At 49.9% G+C, this 17,002-nt stretch overlaps 1 protein-coding gene across 1 annotated transcript in view; it reads left to right on the top strand.

Annotated features, from left to right (window-relative positions):
- Window positions 1–17,002, top strand: part of SOX13 (SRY-box transcription factor 13) — a 56,774-nt gene that overhangs the window by 28,635 nt on the left and 11,137 nt on the right. Inside the window, exons 2-6 of the mRNA XM_003273149.4 lie at window positions 12,783–13,002; window positions 14,176–14,287; window positions 14,374–14,460; window positions 16,302–16,474; window positions 16,919–16,987. Coding sequence (XP_003273197.1) covers window positions 12,784–13,002; window positions 14,176–14,287; window positions 14,374–14,460; window positions 16,302–16,474; window positions 16,919–16,987 — 660 coding nt within the window. The 5' untranslated portion in view covers window position 12,783. The remainder of the gene's footprint in view (window positions 1–12,782; window positions 13,003–14,175; window positions 14,288–14,373; window positions 14,461–16,301; window positions 16,475–16,918; window positions 16,988–17,002) is intronic.

Below are 17,002 nucleotides of genomic sequence, written 5' to 3'. Positions count from 1 at the left end.
TAATTGGGGTCTTTCACCACATACTAGTGTGACTCAGCCAGTTGTTTGTGGCTGGCAACTGCCAATTCATCTGATTGTCCCAAGAGCCTCAGTGGATTGGTCCGTGCCCATGACTCCTTTGCTAAATAGTCTTGAATGTCACCATTATTCATTTTACTATTATTAGTATTGTGGGTTCCACGCGTCAGGATCCCTTCCTGGGTCGTATTTCATCTCACCCCTTTGCCAAGTCTTGGTTGAGGTGGTCCTGCCTCAGTTTCCAAAGGGTGCTGGTGATGGAAAGCGGGGTGCTGGGCAGATTGGGGTGAAAGCTGGCTGCTTTGGGGATTGTTTGATGAGCATTATAGTAGACTAAGCTACTTCTCCCCTTGCTTCCCTGCCCTTATTGAAAAGGTGCCAAAGCCAGGAAAAACAAACAGCCACCCATAAATAAAGAGGACCATGAAAATAACAAAATCAAAAAAGAAAACTTGCTTTAGTGGCAGGCTTGGCTGACGATAGGGTAGATAATGGGAGAGGAAACGCAGCCTTTGGAGAGAAAAAGAACGGAAGGCTTTGTTCACTGGAAGAATGAATGCTGCCTGAGGAAGAGCTGCTAAATTGGGGTGTCCAATGAGTGAGCTTGTATTAGGGGAGCTGGTGGTGATTAGGCTTACATGAGGCATGAGTGTCATCCCACCTAGAACCCCTGGGGTGGGGGATACCGTAGGCTTAAGCGGGCTGCGCCAACGGTAGCCTGGTATGCCAGTCTGGCCTAGGGCCTTGGCCGCCATGATCACAGAGCTGCTGCTCACCTCCTCGAGCGCTGGCCAAGCTGGGAGCTAGATGCTTGAATCTCTTAGGTAGCCCCTAGACCTTCTGTCAAGGTATATATTTTTTCTGGAGTGTTAGGGAGACAATCCCAGGGAGGAGAGGAGGAGGCCAAAGTGTTTGCTGACTGTTTGCATTCAAGGCTGTGCTGCTGTCAACACTGCCTGGTGGCTTTCTGGGTGGATGAAATTTACTGACTTCTCTTCCTTTCTTGTACCACCTACCCATCTGGATCGTGGACCCATTTCTTCTGCCTCTGCAATGAGTTGGGTGCCTGAGGTGGGCAGAGGGAGAGAAACCTTTCCTGAGCCTTTGGGATCCCAGGATGCTGTGTGGAAGTGCCCACTTTGGGAGTGGGCTGTGGGCTCACAGATGCGTAGAGGCTGATATTTGAAATGCATTTAAGAAGGGCCTCAGATGGCTGGGTGCGGTGGCTAAGACCTATAATCCTAGCATTTTGGGAGGCTGAGGCAGGAGGATCACGTGAGCCCAGGTGTTCAAACCAGCCTGGGCAACATAGTGAGATTCCCTCTTTATTTAAAAAAAAAAAAAAAAAAAAAAAAAAAGGTGGCAGGAGGCCTCAGAAACATACTGGTTTGGGGCTGAGTGGTCTGGCTGGTAGAGGTTTCCTGGAAGCACAATCCTTCATTCAGCCACCACAGTACTAAGTGCCAGTCTGCTGTGTGCCAGGCATTGTGCCAAGTATTTTCTATATAATAACTTATCAGTTCTCCAGCAAGCATAAGAGGTAGGTATTGTTAGCCCCCATTTCAGACAATGAATCTGAGGTGTAAAGAGGTTAAGTCTCAAGTATTCACTGGGCTACCTAGAGACCAGCTGCTTCCCACTTTTCCACCCTTCACCTCCTAATCTAGATGACAATGATAAAATGTCCATTACAGTTGTTCATCACGGCTGTGTGCCAGGCACTGGGCTTTGCCTGTGTTATCTCCTTTACTCTTTGAAACCTCACTAGTGAGTATATATTACTATTTGTCCCAGTTATAGATAAAGGCAGGAGGGTCATTTGAGCCCAGGAGTTCAGGACCAGCCTGGGCAACATGGTGAGGCTGAGAGAGTTAAACTAGTTGGCTAGTTAAGACGGATGCTGGGTTTGAACCAATGCTGCGTGTCTCCCAGAGCCTCATTTCACCATGTACTATGAGGGCTTAGTCTACACAGCTTAGACTTGTCACAAAGCAAAAGCCGATGCTACCCAGCCCAGTACCAGGAGAAGGAGTGTTTGGCAAAGGTGAGATTTCATCAGCCTGGTGGATAAACACGGCTGTTTGCAGACTGGTTGCGCTTGTCCTTTCCGCTGTCTGTAGTCATCCCTATAGTCCCCAACTTCCTCTCCCTCCAGGGTTGGCAGGAGACAGCAAGGGTTAATCATATAGCACTTCACCCTCGTGGGCTCCAGAGGAAATGAGGGAGCTCATGAGTTCTGCAGAGCTTTTATGTCATCAGCCAGGGAAGGGAAGGCACCATGGCTTGGCCAGATAAGCGGTGGCGCTGCGAATGTGGGGCTTCCTTGGCAGATTTGTAGGCTTTCCGCCTGTTTGCTCTGTGGGGCACCTGCTGGGGCTTCCAGGGTGGTTGGGGACATCAACAGGGCATTCAGAAAACTGATAACCTAGGCTAGGGAGGGAGACCTACATGGAGCAGATGGAGGAGGAAGAGGGTGGCGGGCCCTGGCGTTCTGCAGGTGCATGTCTTCTGCTTGTTTGACCATGTGGGGGAAGGGGGTGGCGGTGGGTCAGGGAGCAAACATTTTTTTGATTTTCACAAACACCATCATATTCAGTCTTCTCTATCTCTATGGGGTAGGTATTATTTGTTCCATTTTAGAGATAGAGAAACTGAAACTTCCCCATGGCCACACATCTAGTGGTATATAATAGAGCCAGTCTTCAGACACAGGTCCATGTGACAAAGTCCTTTTTCCATTAGCCACACCAAGATGCCTCCCAGCAATGCTGGTCATCACACACACCCACCTGCCTCCAGAAGAGCTGGGCTGGCTGGGGAGGAGAATAGGGTGCGAGTCCTTCTCCCCTTTGCCCTGGGGATAGGGAGGGAGAGCGACTCCTTCCTCCTTTAGGGCTCTTTCTCCTTACCTCCTTCCCTGAACATATATTCTGTACCAGATTCTGTAATTATACCTTATCTCTTACTCACAAAATAGTTCTTGGAATCTGTATTTTACACAAGAAGAAATGGGGGTTTTGAGAGGTGAAGTCTTTCCCCCAAGTTGCCAGAGCTGCCTGGGTTTCTTTTGACTAAGTTTTCCTTGGCTATGACTCAAGTCAGAAACAACTGCAATCCTATAAGAGGTGAAGACAGTGGCCATTCTATCTCTGCTGGACCAGAGCCTGTTATTTTGCGCCGAGGAGAGTGGCCAGGGCATCAGCTGATAAATGAAAGGATGTGGATTTAGACATCAGTGAGGCCTGAGTTTCAAATGCTACTTCTGCTGGGCCCTGAGTAGGACGTTCTAGCTCCCTGATCCTTAGTCTTTGCAGTGTTCTTTTGAGGATTAAGCAGGGATGTGAATGAAGAGCTTTTCACTTAGTGCTTGCAGCCAAGTAAGTGCTGTACCATTGCATGCTTGCTTTTTGCCTCCCATTCCTTTGGTCAATATTCAGGGCTATCCCCCAAGGGGCTTTTGACATGGCCAGTCAGCCTCAGCTGCACAATTTCTGCATCTCCCGGCCCTAGGCTGGGCACTGTCCCTGCAGGAAGCCAGATGTGCTCACCTGTCCAGGACTCAGGCTTGGCCTTGCCATTGGGAGACAAGGATGAGGCCTGCCCCTGCCTTCTAGCACTATTGGGGTGCAGGAGAACCTGGAGACAGGCTCGGGTCCTAGAGGCAGGAAGACCTCCAGAGAAGGGCCTCCTGGAGACACTGTTGACCTCTTTTCAGTCTGGGGCCTTCTGGAGGCACACATCACACTGGGAGCCTCAATGGCGCTTTCAAGCAGTCCCATCTGTCTCTTTCTTGACCCACTCGCTGGGTTGGGAGAAGACTCAGGTGCCTCTGGGGCCTGAGGACCAGGTGGGAACATCACAGCTACAGTCTCTCCCTGGCCACTGTTTTCCTTTGTGCCCTTGGGCCAGGGTCAGCTGAGTCCCGGCAGCCACAGAAGCTCAGGCTGGACTGTGATTCTGTGCCTGAGGTGCTGCAGGGAAGCACCTCTTCTCCCATGCTTGGGAGTTGACCCAGCCTCTCTCTGATGTTGGCCGCTCTACCAGGTGAATGCCACCCTGGCCAGCCTGGAAACAGCCGAGGGAGTGTTGGCTGCGGTCCCCCTGAGCTGGGCTAGACCAGACCAGCTGTGCCCTGGATCTGATACCCCCCAGGGCTCACAGAGGCTGGAAAGGGTGAGAGGGACTCTCAGGAAAGCTTTGTCCCAAGTCTGTAGCCAGTCCAGCTCCCAGCTCTGAGTAAACATTAGAGATAGGATCGGGTGTAGCCAGGAAGGGTGGCAGGGTGTGGTCTGTGAGAAGAATGGCAGGATGTGGCACCGGGGCACTGTTCTGGGCACCCACGCCTTGGCCTATTGTTTAGGGCAGCCTGAGGTTCTCAGCTCTCTGGGGGCTTTCAGAGGAAATGGCATTCCCCTGGGACTCAAGCCCTGCCCCACCCCTGCTGCATGGATCTCTTTCCCTGGTGATGCCCCTTGGCACCACCCACTCAGAGCAAGCTTGGGAGTGGGAGCCAGCAGTGGAGGGGGATTAGTCTGTGCCCAGCGGGGAAGTGTAGCCATTGGCCCTCTCAGAGGGTCTGCCTGTCTGTTCAGGCTTCCTGTACCCCAGGGTCTGAGTCACCCGTCATGCTACGATGACTGGAATTTATCTCTATCTTTATCTTCATCTAGATATTTTTTGTAGTGGGGGGAAGGCTGTCGTTGTGGAGGGAGGAAGGACTGACAGTAAAAACTCCTTGATTCCAATCCAACAGGGTCGATTGTTGACTGGTTAGAAGAGGAAGTGGCTGGTGATTTGTTTTGGGCAGAAAGGGGCTAGGTTTGTGTGCGCCTGTGGGTCGGTGGGGTTCAGAGGGGCCGTGGCAGGGCTGGTTGTGGGGAGGAGAAAGGAAGAGGATCAGCACCTGCAGCAGGCTTTGTCATATAAGGGCCATGCTTTGAGCCACTGTCCCTCCGTGGAGGCGGGTGCCTCTCTATACCTTGTCCCAGGTACTGGATTTGGGGGCCCCAGGGCCTGGCAGGCACCAGCTGAGACTCAAGGCTCTGCATGTCAAGGGTGAAGATGGCTGGAGCCCTCTCCTTAGAGGTCTTCACTTCTTAAGGATGCTCGCTTGGGTGAGATAAGACCAAGGAGGAAGAAGAACGGAAGAGGGATTGTGAGGTGGGTTCCTGAGAAGGAGGGGAGGGCAGAGCAGAGATGCTGCTTAGCACCCCAGCTGGCTGAAGGCCTCTGACTCTATATAGTCTTTTTGTTTCGAGACAGAGTTTCCCTCAGTCACCCAGGCTGGAGTGCAGCAGTGCGATCTTGGCTCACTGCAACCTCTGCCTCCTGGGTTTGAGTGATTCTCCTGCCTCAGCCTCCTGAGTAGCTGGGATTACAGGTGTGCACCACCATGCCTGGCTAATTTTTGTATTTTTAGTAGAGATGGGGTTTTACCATGTTGGCCAGGCTGGTCTTGAACCCCTGACCTCAGGTGATCCACCTTCCTTGGCCTCCCAAAGTGCTGGGATTACAGGTATGAGCCACCGTGTCCGGCCATTCTATATAGTCTTGAAGCAGTGCTGCCCAAAAAGCTGTGTGAACTTAACATCTCCTGACCTCAGTTTCTCTGTTTATAAAATGTGTTGAGGTTGGGCAAGAGAGGAAACCAGGCACGCAGGAGCACTTCCATCCGAGCGAGGGGCTGACGGGCTACCTGTGGACTTGTGGCCTCTGACCAGTACCAAGGCATCAGACTAGGGTGGAAACTGAGGGAGCCCAGTAACTCCTGTATCCTGTGGACCCAGCGTTCTTTGGCTTCTGGGCATTTTGGGACAGTGGAGTTTGAGGTTACTGACCTTAAAACCTCCTGCGGAGCCACATGGAAAATCACTGAAGCAAGCAGCATGCTGTGTAACAAAGGAGTAAAGGAACTTGAGGGATTATTTTAGTTTCTGGAAAGTCTAAAGGGAGACTTAAGGGAGGACTCCAATGGGGTCTTATATCTAAAAAGTATGGAAAGTGTTTCTTATCTGACCCAAGGTAAAAAGAAAAGGAAATGGACTCGCTTTACTGCTGCGGGTATTTAGGTAACTCATAGGAAGAACTGGGACCCAAGGAAGAGGCAGCAGAGGATAACTGGGTGTGGGAGAAAAGCCTGAGAGGCAGGAGCTGTCTAATAGTCCTAACAGTATCCATCACCTGTTAAGCATCCAGACCTGCTTTGTGCTGTGCTGCTGAACTCTCTGTCATTCTCTTGTCATTCCAAGAATATTTATTGAGCACCTACTATGTTTCAGGCACCGTGCTAGGCTCTGGAGCTACAATGATGAGCAGAAACAGGTGTATTTTTGGCTACTGGGTGACTCTAACATAAATTTTTTTTTTTTTTTTTTTTAGATGGAGTTTCGCTGTTGTTGCCCAGGCTGGAGTGCAGCGGTGTGATCTCAACTGGCTGCAACTTCCACTTCCTAGGTTCAAGCGATTCTCTTGTGTCAGCCTCCCAAGTAGCTGGGATTACATACCTGGCTAATTTTGTGTTTTACTAGGGTCAGGGTTCACCATGTTGGTCCAGCTGATCTCAAACTCTTGACCTCAGGTGATCTGCCCGCCTTGGCTTCCCAAAGTGCTGGGATTACAGCCGTGACCCACCGTGCCCGGGGACTCCAAAATAAATTAAGCATGTAAAGGTATCATTACCAATTGTGGTAAATACTTTTAAGGTCAAGTTCAAAGTGCCATGAGAATGTAAAATAGGCACTCTGATAGGATCTGGTGTTGTTAACAGGAGATTCATCTCTTCATGTTGAGTTTCTTATTCCCATTTTACTGAGGAGGAAATGGGCTCAGAGAAGTTAAGTTACTTGCCCAAGGTTGCACAGCAATGATTGGTCAGAGTTGGGATTCAAATGTACCCAAGTCTAGCAGACCCTAGAGGCTTTTCTCTCAACCACTTGACTCTCAGAGCATCCTGGACTGCACACAACTTATAGAATAGATATTCACCCTGTGTTATTTAATCTTCATGGACACCAGTGAGATATGGGTTATTGTACCCATTGTATGGATGAGGAGACAGGCTAAGGGAGGTTAATTAACTTGACTAGGTTCACACAGGTCAGCCTGTGGCAGGGCAGGAATTTAAACCCAGGTTGTTGGATTCAAACCCTGCGGGTCTTCCAAGTTGTCCCCTGACTCCCTCCAGGACCCTTGTTTTATAGACACAGCTTGCAGGGGTGAAGCAAACTGTGCAGACCCCCAGCTGCAGCGTGACAGAGAGCAGTGACCACATAATGACCCCTCTCTTTCCATCTCGCTCCCTTTCCTCCCTTATCTAGTTGATCATGGGACCGTCGCTCCCGTCTCTGGGATGGTTAGGGTCTGGAGCCTGGCACTGATGCTCTTCACAGAGACACCTGCGTCTCTCTAGGCCATGGCAGGCTGGGGCTTGGTTCCCTCCAGGCCAGACAAGGCAGGGCAAGGAGCTGCTCTTCTCAAGCAGGCCTGTGCTTGGGGAGGGGGAGAGGGAGGTAAAAGAGGTACCCAGGGACCCTATCCCCCAAAGGTGAGACCCAGAGGTGCTCTCCAGTGGGGGCGGGGTGGCATTGTGCCTAGGCTGTTGCCTTTTCATGGACAAGTGGGCCGAGAGGATACCAACTAAGGGCCAGTCAGTGCCCAGCACCTGCTGTTGAGCCAGACACCTGTGAGGATGGAAGGGCCCTTGTCTGGGCAGGGTTATCTGGTGGGCACCAAGCCCTAGTGAACAGACTGACACCTCTAAGCTGGCTTGGCTGGTCACCAGGAGCCATTGTCTTTGTGCTGGAGGCCAGGGTAGGCTGCTGAGAGGCCCAGGATACAGGCTCCCTAATATAAGGGTGATCCATGGTGCCTGGCTGGAGGGACCGTGGAGGCTAAGTGTGTGTAGAAGCTCAAAGGGCGGAGGTGTCCTAGTGCAGCGCTGTTCAACAGAAATCTAATGGGAACTACATGTGTAATATTTGCTAGTAGCTATATTAAAAAGTATAAAAAGAAATAGGTGAAATGAATTTTAATGATGTATTTTATCTAACCAACTTATCCAAAAAGAATTTCAACTTGTAATCAGTAACCATTATTAATGAGCTATTTTACATTCTATTCTGTGTACTAAGCCTTCAAAATCTGGGGTGGGTTTGATGCTCACAGCACATTTCCACTGGGACTGGCTGCATTATAAATGCTTAGTAGCCACATGGGGCAAGTGGCTGCAATCTTGGGCCATGCAGTCCTAGGGTTAATTAGGACAGATGATGGCCTCCTCTGCCTCCACCATCAGCTCCAGGGATGGATGGTCGTTCACCATCCCCAACTGGGGAGACCTTGGACTTTTGTGTCCTGTTCATCTGACCATGCTCCTGGAGGCTGTGGCTGCTGCTGGGATTTCTGGGCTGCAGCAGGAAGGCTTTGAGGTGGGAGCTGGAAGCCCCTGAAGTTGGGACAGAATGAAGGAGAGACCCTTAGGACCCAAGTCCGGAGTGAGGAGGGACCCGGTGGCTGGCCTGCGCCCGCAGTGGGTGTGAGTGAGGTGGCGCAGAGCCGACGGATCAGAGGCCCACAGGCCCGCATTGTGCGCCTGTCACACTTCCTTTGGCTTTATTGCTTTTGTCCAACACCCTATTGTCTGGCTTCCTTTTGTCCCCCATTCAGTGCTGCTGCCTTTTATTTTCCAGCCAGCCTGGTTGTTTTCATTTCTTTTGTCTGAAGTTCCTGAGAGGAAGGTTTTATTTTCAGCGGTTTGATTAATTCACAGCTTGAGCCCAGGGTTTGTTTGTTATGTAATTGCTGCCTTCGGCTTCAGGATAAAACCCCCTCCCCAACTGCGCCCACTCCCACTTCTCGCCCCCCTGCTCTCGGCCTGGCTCTGAGCCCCTCCTGGTGCCCGGATGGGCTGAGCCGCCTGCTTCCTGGACGCTCTCCAAGCCCCTGGGCTGTAGGAGGGGACCCCAGGGCGAGCTGGGCTGGGGTCTCTTCTCTTCTCTGCATCTAGGTGGGATGGGGCCTTTGTTCTTATGGTCAGGGAGGCCCCTCTCTGCAGTGCCCTGTCTTGGGACCCAGCCTCTGGGGAACCCTACACTTTGAAAGTGGGTGAGCAGGAGAGTCTGGTCTGATCAGCAAGGTGGAATCAAATCAAATACACATGCACTCATGCACTGCTTGCCTACCAACGTCTCCGTCAGTGACCCAACACATATAGGACGGTGGTCCTGCAAGATTCTACTACTGTATTTTTGCTGTAGCTTTTCTATATTTGGATGTTGGATACACAAATACTTAACCATTACATTACAATTGCCTACAGTATTCAGTACAATAACACGCTGTACAGGTTTGTAGCCTAGGAGCAATAGGCTATACCATACAGCCTGGTGTGTAGTAGGCTGTACCATCTAGGTTTGTGTAAATATACTCGATGAGGTTTGAATAACAAAGAAATTGCCTGGTGATGCATTTCTCAGAACATGTTTATGCTATTAATTGATGTAGGACTGTATATAGTCATCCCACTGTATCTGAGACGGTTGGTTCCAGGACCTCCAAAGATACCAAAATGTGCTGATGTTCAAGTCCCTGATATAGAATGGCATAGTATTTGCATATAACCTGTGCACATCCTCCCGTATACCTTGTTTTTTATTTATTGTTACTATTATTATTATTATTATTTTTTGAGATGGAGTTTCGCTCTTGTTGCCCAGGCTGGAGTGCAATGGCACTATCTCGGCTCACCACAACCTCCACCTCCTGGGTTCAAGAGATTCTCCTGCCTCAGCCTCCTGAGTAGCTGGGACTACAGGCATGCACCACCACGCCTGGCTAATTTTGTATTTTTAGTAGAGACGGGGTTTCTCCATGTTGGTCAGGCTGGTCTCGAACTCCTGACTTCAGGTGCTCCACCTGCCTCGGCCTCCCAAAGTGCTGGAATTACAGGCATGAGCCACCGAGTCTGGCCAGTTGTTATCATTTTTGAGATAGGGTCTTGCTCTGTCACCCTGACTGGAGTGCAGTGGCTTAATCTTGGCAGCTTCAAACTGCTGGCCTCAAGTGAATCCTCCAGCCTCAGCCTCCCGAGTAGCTAGGACTACAGGCGCGTGCCACCATGCCCAGCTAATTTTTGTATTCTTTTGTAGAGACAGGGTCTTGCTATGTTGCTCAGGCTAATGGGCAACATAGCAAGACCCTGTCTCTACAAAAAAAATACAATACTCCTAGCCTCAGGCAATCCTCCTGCCTCAGCCTCTCAAAGTGTTGAGATTACAGGCATGAGCCCCGGTGCCTCTAGATTACTTATAATACCTAATATAATGTAAATCATATGTAAATAGTTTTTGCACCATATTGTCTAGGGAATAATGACAAATCTATGTGTTCAGTACAGATGAAATTTCTTTTTTAAATATTTTTGATCTGAGGTTGGTTGAATCCATGGATGTGGAACCTACAAATACAGAGGGCTGATTGTATATATTTTATTCAATTATATGCTTATTTAAAATACTCTACATGTACTCTTATATACAATGCATGTTTCATAATACATGACAAACATTTTACAGAGTTGATGCAATCTATCCAAATGCATCCATACAGAGTTGATGCAGTATTTAAATACCATACTGCACCTGGGATGTTTAAGGAATTTTTTACTGTAGGGATATTTTTACTATATCTGATTTTAGCCTTACATACCTCCCCTAAACATCTAATCTCCAAGCAAAAAAAAAAAAAATCAAAAAAATTTATTTAACAGTGCTTTTCTAACTAGTGCATATCAAAATCACCTGGAGGTCTTGTTAAACCCTATCCCTGGCCTACCTCCCAGAGATTCGGATTTGTGGGCGGGACCTATGACTTTGCCTCTCAAACAAGCCCCCAAGGCATGCTGAAGCTGCTGGTCCTTATAGTGCATTCCAACTAGTAGTGGTTTAACAAACACCAGATCATGTGATGGTATTTGAAAATGTAATAAACAAGAAAACAACAAAACACCAGGTCAGTGCTTACTGGTGCCACAAACTGTTCCAAGTACCATGTAAATATCAACTCCTAGTCCTCATGGCCGTCCTATAGGGTAGGGACTCTTACCATGCTCATTTTACAGGTGAGGAAACTTGAAGTACAGAGCAGCTAAGCAACTTGCCCTAGGTCACTGGGCTAGTCAGTAGATGAGGCAGGACCCATGCATAGCTGGAACCTGCTGTGTTCCCACTAGAATCCAGAGTGCATCTCTGTGACTTTGGAGGATAGGCATCTGCTGCTCCGCCCAAGCCTGGCATGACCCCTGGAAACCACTCCCTGAAATGTTGCGATTAGCTCAGCTCCTCAGATGTCCCAGGCAGTGATGTGACAGGAAAGGATCAGCAGGTGCAGAGTCTCAAGAGGGTCTGCCAGGTATACCAGCTGTTTAAACTAGGAACTGCAAACTCACATGCCTATGGTGGCCAGACTCTAAATGAGAGATTCCAGCTAGATACCGGAAAATATTTTTTGTAAAGTCAGTCATCTCAGTCTGTTATTCCCCCACCCCCGCCCTTTTTTTTTTTTTTTTTTTTTTTTAAAAAAAAGATGGGAGTCTCACTAGGTTGTCCAGACTGGCCTCAAACACCTGACCTCAAGTGATGTGCCTTCCTCAGCCTCTTGAGTAACTGGGATTACAGGCATGAACCACCATACCTGGCTGTTTCCCCCCATTTGATAGATGCATGAAGTAAGAAATCATTTACTTTTACCTTATCTCCACTGTAAGAAGAAGACTATATGTCTTATATATAGAAGAATATATGTCTTATATAGTTAATACTTGGTTTCCTTTTTGAGGAGTAGTAGGAGTGTGGAGGCTAAGGTACACTGGCCTGTCCATAAGAAATACCCATTACCCAATTCCAGCCAATTTTTGCCACAACAACAATTGAGCTAGAAGTTCAAATCTAGATTTTTATGTGTTATCTCTTGACTTTTAAGTATTGGTAACTAATTATAAAAATGCATTTGTAGGCTGGGCATGGTGGCTTACGCCTGTAATTCCAGCACTTTGGGAGGCTGAGGCGGGCAGATCACCTGAGGTCAGAAGTTGGAGACCAGCTTGGCCAACATGGCAAAACCCCATATCTACTAAAAATACAAATATTAGTTGGGCGTGGTGGCGTGTGCCTGTAATTCCAGCTACTCGGGAGGCTGAGGCAGGAGAATCACTTGAACCTGGGAGGCAGAGGTTGCAGTGGGCCGAGATCGTGCCCCTGCACTCCAGCCTGGGTGACAGAGTGAGACTCCATCTCAAAAAAAAAAAAATGCATTTGTATACATACAAACATGCACAGACAGATGCACGCGCACGCACACACACACACACACACACACACACGCGCGCGCTCTCTCTCTCTCTCGCTTTCCAACTCTGTTGGGCTCAGAAACAGCCAGTCAGTATCTGGCCTCGTTAGTTGGGCCGTCAGTCCACTAGTCCCGTAGTCCCAAGCATTACACAGGCAGGTCCTGCACAAGGGTGGGCCCACTCTTATCTAGAACTTTTTGTTTAAAAAGCAAAAAACAAAACAAAAAAGCATGAGGGATACAAGAGCCTTTGCTGATTTTTCTTTGGGTTCACAAGTAAGCTTGCCCTTTCTGTGTGTGCCCATGTGACAGGCACCAGGAGGTGCTTGGGTGGGGTCAGGGGAGCAAACGGTAGGGTCACTGCCTCTGGGCAGAAGTTTATGACTGGGGACTCACCTCGGCTCACTCTGTCCCTCCCCCAGGATGTCCATGAGGAGCCCCATCTCTGCCCAGCTGGCCCTGGATGGCATTGGCACCATGGTGAACTGCACCATCAAGTCAGAGGAGAAGAAAGAGCCTTGCCACGAGGCCCCCCAGGGCTCAGCCACTGCCGCTGAACCTCAGCCTGGAGACCCAGCCCGGGCCTCCCAGGATAGTGCTGACCCCCAAGCTCCAGCCCAGGGGAATTTCAGGGGCTCCTGGGTCAGTGTCCCTGCCCTGCCTCCATCCTCACACCCATGCGCTGTACCTGTGCTCTCTGCTCGGCTGGCCCACTCCCCTAGATGGCAGCAGATACAGGCAGAAATGGTGATCCTAGGGGTAAGACGCCATGTAGGGAAGCAGGGAGGCACTGCCAAGTTCAGTCTGAGGCTGGAAGCGGGGTCACCTATCAGAGCAGGACCTGGACTCAGGCCTGTACTCACTCACTTGATAGTGACTGTTCACCTATGTGTGACCCAGTCCTTGCTTCTGAGAACTAGATGGGGCGATGGGACACACATGCTAAAGTTTGGCTTAAAAGTAATCTACGAGATTTTTCAGATGATTTGGGAAAATCAACCTGATTACCCAAGCAAGAATTAGGTCACTGTTAAAGATGATATTGTTCTTCACCCTTAAAACAAGAGAATTGAGCTACATGATTCATAAGGATTCTTGCAGCTCCCAAAAATTCTGATTTCACATAGGAGATGTAAAAAGGTAATATATAATTAAAATCCAAGTAAGTGAAAATGAGGAGAGTTATGGGCTCTGAGAAAGAATCCAGCCTGGAGGAGGGAGGAGGGGGGTGGCAGCACTGGTGATCAAGGAAGGCTTCCTGGAGAAGTAGAGCCTCAAGCTAAGCCTTAAAGGATGGGGAGGACTTTGATGAGGAGTGAGGCAGGCAGTGGGGAGTATGAGTAACTTTTGCCAGCCCCTACCTGCTCCCCTATGTAGCCCAGCTGGTGTAGTGGGTGTGTTCAAGGGAGTGATAACTAATAGCTGACTTTTGGCCCCTGATTGCAATGAAAAACCTCATTCACATGCATTAACTCCCTTGATCCCAGCAACAATCCTGTGACAGAGGAGGTATTAATATTTCCATTTTCAAAAGAGGGAAGTCAGGTTCAGAGTATTTCAGGGAATTGTATGGGATCAAGCATCGTGTGAGTCACTGAGCCTGGACTGAAACCCAGGTCTTTTGTTTTGAAATCTTCTGTTCTTTTCCTGAACAAAGCTTGGGCAGGTGGAGGCCAAAGGGGCCTACTGAGTGGAGAAGTAGGACTTGGATAGGGCTGGGATCCCTCAGGGTACACATCTTTGGGGTGCCCAGCCTTCCCTGCAGCCTGTCCCTTTCTCTTGGGGGTTATGGTGACAATTCAGTATGTCTTGCAGGACTGTAGCTCTCCAGAGGGTAATGGGTCCCCAGAACCCAAGAGACCAGGAGCGTCGGAGGCTGCCTCTGGAAGCCAGGAGAAGCTGGACTTCAACCGAAATTTGAAAGAAGGTAGGATGTCTGCCCTAGTTAGAAGCAGAGGCCTGAGGCAGGGAGGTGTGAAGACGGTTATTCCTCACCCCTTTGCTGTCTTCCAGTGGTGCCAGCCATTGAGAAGCTGTTGTCCAGTGACTGGAAGGAGAGGTTTCTGGGAAGGAACTCTATGGAAGCCAAAGATGTCAAAGGTGAAGGCCTGTTGGGGGTGGGGGAGATGTTTGAACCCCATCTCTCTTCTGGTCTGGCCATGCAGCCTGGCTCTGTAGGGCAGTTCTTGGTACATACCTATCCTGTGCCATCTGGCTCCTGCCTGGCCTTAGGGGTCATCACCATCCCTCGCCTGGAGGCCCCAAGCATTAGGTCTCACTCATCCCATGCAGGAGAGGCCTGGTAGGAATCAAATCCCATGACTCTGAATCTGGGCTCTCACCAGGCACCCTTGTGACTTCAGGCATGTCATTGCCACTTCCCGGGTCTAACCGCAAAATGAGCAGAAAGTTCCCTTTCACTCTAATTAATTCTAGGTCAGTTGGACCTCGCTAAGTGAATGAGAAGTAGTTATTAATGGGCTGCTGCTTGGGTTCCTTAGAGTGATTTTTTTTTGGAGATACGGTCTCCCTATGTTGCCCAGGCTAGAGTGCAGTGGCACAATCTTGGCTCACTGCAGCCTCAACCTCCTGAGTGATCCTCCCATCTCAGCCTCCTGAGTAGCTGGGAACACAGGCACCTGCCACCAAGCCAGGCTAATTTTTATATTTTTTTTGTAGAGATGATGTCTTACTATGTTGCCCAGGCTGGTCTCAAACCCCTGCGCCCAAACAGTCCTCCCACCTTGGCATCTCAAATTGCTGGGATTGCAGGCATGAGCCACCCACCGCGCCCAGCCAGAATGATCATTTTTGCATTGTCATTGATCATACCCACAGAGGGAACTTTAAAACCATATGCCCAGGCTCCACCCCCACCCGGGGTATGGTAGGGGCCTGGGCCTCTATACTTCTCAAAGGATCCATGATGATTCCGATGTTTCTTTTTTTTTAAAAAAAAAAGGTCTATGGCCAGGCACTCAGGAATAAACTACTGCATCAGACAGGAGCTAAACTGGAGGTCAGGGGAGCACTAAAATTTATTGGTTGAGGACCATGTGCCAGATCCTGGACTAAGAGCTTTGCATATATTAGCACTTTTTTTTTTTTTTTTTTTTTTTTGAGAGACAGCTCACTCTGTTGCCCAGGCTGCAGTGTAGTGGTGCAATTTCAGCTCACTGCAAACTTTGCCTCCTGGGTTCAAGCAATTCTCCTGCCTCAGTCTCCCAAGTAGTTGGGATTACAGGCATGCGCCACCACGCCTGGCTAATTTTTGCATTTTTGTAGAGATGGGGTTTTACCATGTTGTTCAGGCTGGTCTTGAACTCCTGGCCTCAAATGATCCACCTGCGTCGGCCTCCCAAAGTGCTGGGATTACAGACATGAGCCACCACACCTGGCCTCTATTAGCTCATCTATCCCTCACAGTAACCCTCTGAAGTGCTTATTATTATGCCCACTTACCAAGATTTTGGAAACCCTAAAGTGCAGAGACATTGGTAACTTGCCTAACAGCTCACAGGCAGGATGGGTTGAAACGGGAATTTGATCCCAGACCTGTCTTGCTTCAAAGCCTGAGTGTGTCCCACTGGATCCCTCCGATGGGATGGTCGTCCACCCTGACCCTGTGTGGCGCTGAGCACTTGAGGACATTCAAGAGGCCCGGGGCTCTGGGGCTGAGATATCCCACCGTCAGCATTTTCAGGGGGCCTGGAATTCGTGGCTAATAGGGGAGAACTTCTAGGCTAGTAGTTGCCAGGTAGCAACACGAAGAGCCCCCTTCAAGGCAAGCATCTTGTGTCATCATCTCTGTGGCTCAGCCCCTGATGGTCCTGGGACATAGCAATTGCTCAGCAAGTTTCTGATGGATGGGTGGATAGATGGATGGATGTATAGATGAACAAGTAAAAAGTCTCAATGGGGGCTGTTTCACTGTGGAGCAGGGACCCAAGAGAGCCTAGCAGAGAAGGAGCTCCAGCTTCTGGTCATGATTCACCAGCTGTCCACCCTGCGGGACCAGCTCCTGACAGCCCACTCGGAGCAGAAGAACATGGCTGCCATGCTGTTTGAGAAGCAGCAGCAGCAGATGGAGCTTGCCCGGCAGCAGCAGGAGCAGGTAGGTCTTGTTCGGTGGGTGTGGCTTTCTTTCCAGGAAAAGGAGTGTGTCAGGACCTGGAGAAGGCTGCCTTAGGGGCAGGCCTCACCAGTGCAAGCTGGAGCCTGGGGGCAGGCCGAGCAGGGTCTGTGGCCAGGGGCTGTAGGATTCCCACGTGGACTGATTCATGAGCCCTTGTACAGGGTTAGGGGTGGGAGGGTACGAAAGGGACTCTGCAGGAAGAGCAGCTTGCAGCTTCCTGCCCAGCCTCCTGGTCCTGGAGGGAGGGATGAGCTTCCTGCAAAAGGAGAACCAATTCTGAGGGCTGACTGCTCTGCTCCCCACTGCCACCCCACTCCGTGGTTTGCCCCACTGTAGAAAGCAGGGCGTGGTTAGGGCTGGGCAGACTCTGGGCACCAGGGCTAATGTCCATGACCCCCTCTGCCTACTCTTTCCCTCTCCCAGATTGCAAAGCAGCAGCAGCAGCTGATTCAGCAGCAGCATAAGATCAACCTCCTTCAGCAGCAGATCCAGGTAACCGGAAGGGAG

The sequence above is a fragment of the Nomascus leucogenys genome, chromosome 5, assembly GCF_006542625.1.
Source record: "Nomascus leucogenys isolate Asia chromosome 5, Asia_NLE_v1, whole genome shotgun sequence".
NCBI classification, from domain to species: Eukaryota; Metazoa; Chordata; class Mammalia; order Primates; family Hylobatidae; genus Nomascus; species Nomascus leucogenys.
Note: the sequence above shows the minus strand (reverse complement) of the source record. Positions and strands in the feature narration are given on the sequence as shown.